Consider the following 3,455-nt stretch of genomic DNA (forward strand, 5'->3'; position numbering starts at 1 on the left):
CACACACACACGCGCGCACACACACGTCTATATGTGAAATAATTACCACTTTAGGTTATTTTTGGCATTAAGAAGGAGTTGTATGTAGGAGAAGAATGGCAATTTGAAGCAAGTATAGAGGTGAGGAGTTCCTGGGGAGGAAGGAAAGTCTTTGTCATTAGTAATCCCCCACCATTGAGTTGATTCTGACTCACAGAGACCCCATGTAGGGTTTCCAAGACTGTGTATCTTTGCAGTAGCAAGATAGCCTCATCTTTCTCCCAAGAAGTGCCTGGTGAATTTGAACCGCCAGCCTTTGTACCTCATACTCCAATGCACCACCAAGGCTCCTGTCACTCACTGCCCTTAGGGATGCCAACTCCTAGCAGCTGTAGAGGTCTCAGATTTGAGGGTTCATCTCAGGCTAACTGAAGGCCTCCCTTGTTTTGTCCTGGGTGCTGTCGTGCTCAGCCCACTCTAAAGGGTTATGTGTTAATGAAATGTGTTTGTCTTGTACATGAAAACCACGTTCTGATGTGTTTTTTCCTATTTCTTTCAGATCCCGGTCTCCAGACTCTCCCTCATGCCATTTCCTACAGCGCAGGTCTCTCCCAGGGCTCGTTTTCCAGTCTCCATCCCTAGTCCTAACAGAACAGGAGCCAGAACCCTTGCAGACATCAAGGCAAAAGCCCAGCTGGTCAAAGCACAGAGAGCAGCCGCTGCAGCCGCCGCTGCCGCTGCTGCAGCCGCCTCAGTTGGAGGGACCATTCCAGGTCCTGGGCCAGGAGGTGGACCAGGTCCAGGGCCAGGAGAAGGTGGTGAAGGGAAAACTGCTAGGGGAGGGAGTCCAGGCTCCGACAGAGCCAGTGATACTAGAAAGGGCCCCACACTGGAACTGGCAGGAACTGGAAGCAGGGGAGGTACGAGAGAGCTTTTACCCTGTCGTCCAGAGACTCAGTCCCAATCTGAGACCACGAACCCAGGCCAGGCCCAGCCTCCTAGTGTCTCTGGAGCACAACTACAGCAAACCCCCTCAGTGCCTCCCTCTTCGACTGTCAGCGGAGCATGCACAAGTGTCCCCTCGCCAGCCCACGCCATCCCACCCCCACCAGATCTAGGGAAGGTGAATAATGAAAACCTGAACCCCACCAGGACATTAGCCACAGTGGCCTCTCTCAGCCACCCCCAGGGGTCCAGTAACAGCAGACAGGAGAAAGCTTCTACTCTTGCAGGTCCTGCTGTAGTCCCAGGTGCCTCTCCTGTTCACGTTGTAGCTGATGGCACAGTTGAGCCCCAAGTGGGGTCTAGTAAGAATACCCAAAACCTTCCCACTTCAGCTGAGACAAATGCTGGTGCTGCAGTAGATGGGACTCCTCCTTTGACTCCTGCATTACCCATGGCCACTTTAGAAAAGCTTCCTCTACCCCAGCTCAGTGGAACCATCACTCCTACTGGATCGGCTCTGGCTCTATCTTCAAGCACCGTGCCAGCAGTTTCTAGCCTTAAAACCCCAGGAACTTCTTTGAATATGAATGGACCCATTTCAAGACCAAACTCAAGTATCCCTGCTAATAATCCTTTGGTCACTCAACTGCTCCAGGGCAAAGATGTTCCCATGGAGCAAATCCTTCCTAAACCTCTCACCAAAGTTGAAATGAAAACTATTCCCTTAGCTGCAGAAGAAAAGGGGATAGGAGCACCCACAGGCACCAACGTAACAGAAAGTAGCACAAGGGAAGAGATGAATGAGAGACAGTCCCATCCAGCTATACAGCAGCTAGGTAACACATTGCAAAGCAAACAGATACCCCCAGTTCCAAGGACCCTCCCGCTCTTTTCAGCTAAGGATCTGAGGGACTCTGGCATTGACACACACTCATACCCAGAAGGACTGAGTAAAGCTACCCAGGATCACATCCTTCAGACTCTCATCAGAAGGGTTCAAAGGGAGAATGTTCTCTCTGCTCTGCAGCCCAACCAGTTCAACTTTGCTCACTCAGGTTTCCAATTAGAAGACATCTCCACAAGCCAGAGGTTCATGCTGGGTTTTGCTGGTAGGAGGACATCCAAGCCTGCAATGTCAGGCCATTACTTACTGAACATTTCCACCTATGGCAGGGTTTCCGAGAGCTTTAGGAGGACCCATTCTGTAAACCCCGAAGACCGCTTTTGTCTAAGTAGCCCCATCGAGGCCTTGAAAATGGGACACACGGGCTGTACAAAAGCATCAGGAGACAGTAGCAGTGGCAAAGAAGAGGATACCGAGGAGGAGAGTAGTGGTGATGAACAGGAATCTCTCATGGTGAAGAAGGAGCCCCCCGCCTCTAGGAATTCTGACAAGTGTGAAGCAAAGCCGGGACTCCACAGTCGGGAAATCCTGTCTACCAATGATTGTTCAGTGAACAAGAATGTGAAGGCAGAGATAACGGCGAATGAGCAAACCGCTTTAAGCAAGGAGAATTACCTGTTCATTGGAGGCCAGACCTTTGATGAAAAGACCCTAGCCAGAGATTTTTTTCAGGCAGCACAGAAGCAAATGGCTGATGCAGTGAGAGGCAAGGTGATGGGTAGCAGCCCCGAGCTCTTCCGTGGTTCTGCTCTCCCTGTCCCTGCAGACAGCCCCACCCATAAGCCTCAACTCATTCCACCCCTGCAGATTCCAAAGTTGTATGGAAGCCCCACGCAGATGGGGCCCACCTATAGAGGCATGATCAACGTCGCCACCTCATCTGACATGGACCATAGCTCTGCTGTTCCAGGACTGCCTGACTGTAGCCAGGTGTCTAGCAATGTAGGTGATGTTATGTCCTTTTCCGTGACTGTCACTACCATCCCTGCTAGCCAAGCCATGAATTCCAGCAGCCATGGCCAGACCCTTCCTGTCCAGGCCTTTCCTGAAGAAAACAGCTTGGAGGACACACCTTCGAAATGTTACTGCCGATTGAAAGCCATGATCATGTGCAAAGGGTGTGGCGCTTTCTGCCATGACGATTGCATTGGTCCCTCTAAACTGTGTGTCTCCTGCCTTGTCGTTCGGTAACACGCTGTACTGGAGGGGCAGGGAGGGAAGCGTAGATAAGATGTGTGTGTTGTGCCCTCTTGGATCACAGAAATAAATAGGTTTCAGTTGTCTTAAGAGACAAATGTCGCATAATCAGGAATACAGAGTACAGATCTTTCACACTTCACAGGAGGAGCACCTTGTATAGTTTTAAGTCTTAAGTCAAGCAAGACTTTGTGAATTTGTGACAAGTTTGCACTTACAAAATCATGTAAATATGTCACATTTTGTTTTAACATTGTTCCCCGGGTGTTTAGGTAATAATGTATTACTTTGAATTCAGATGTGTGTTCCGCTTGCTGTGGCTCTGAGAAAAGCTCAGTGATAACATGGTGAAAGAGAGCTGTCTCCCTACTGACCTTCCCAAGAGGTTAGGAAAAGGAAGGAGGGGAGGAAGGGAGGAATGGTCTAAATA

At 50.1% G+C, this 3,455-nt stretch overlaps 1 protein-coding gene across 4 annotated transcripts in view; it reads left to right on the forward strand.

The window, feature by feature from the left end:
* ASXL2 (ASXL transcriptional regulator 2) overlaps window positions 1–3,115 on the forward strand; it is an 80,520-nt gene extending 77,405 nt beyond the window's left edge. For all 4 annotated transcript variants that reach the window (XM_030884633.2, XM_045286686.1, XM_045286687.1 and 1 more), the window contains one exon: window positions 539–3,115. In XM_030884633.2, the coding sequence (XP_030740493.1) occupies window positions 539–3,019 (2,481 nt within the window). In that variant the 3' untranslated portion in view covers window positions 3,020–3,115. The remainder of the gene's footprint in view (window positions 1–538) is intronic.
* The last annotated feature ends 340 nt before the right edge of the window (window positions 3,116–3,455 follow it).

This window comes from Echinops telfairi, unplaced genomic scaffold (genome assembly GCF_000313985.2).
Source record: "Echinops telfairi isolate 266 unplaced genomic scaffold, ASM31398v2 ScPeMD7_9;HRSCAF=40, whole genome shotgun sequence".
In the NCBI taxonomy this organism is placed as follows: domain Eukaryota; kingdom Metazoa; phylum Chordata; class Mammalia; order Afrosoricida; family Tenrecidae; genus Echinops; species Echinops telfairi.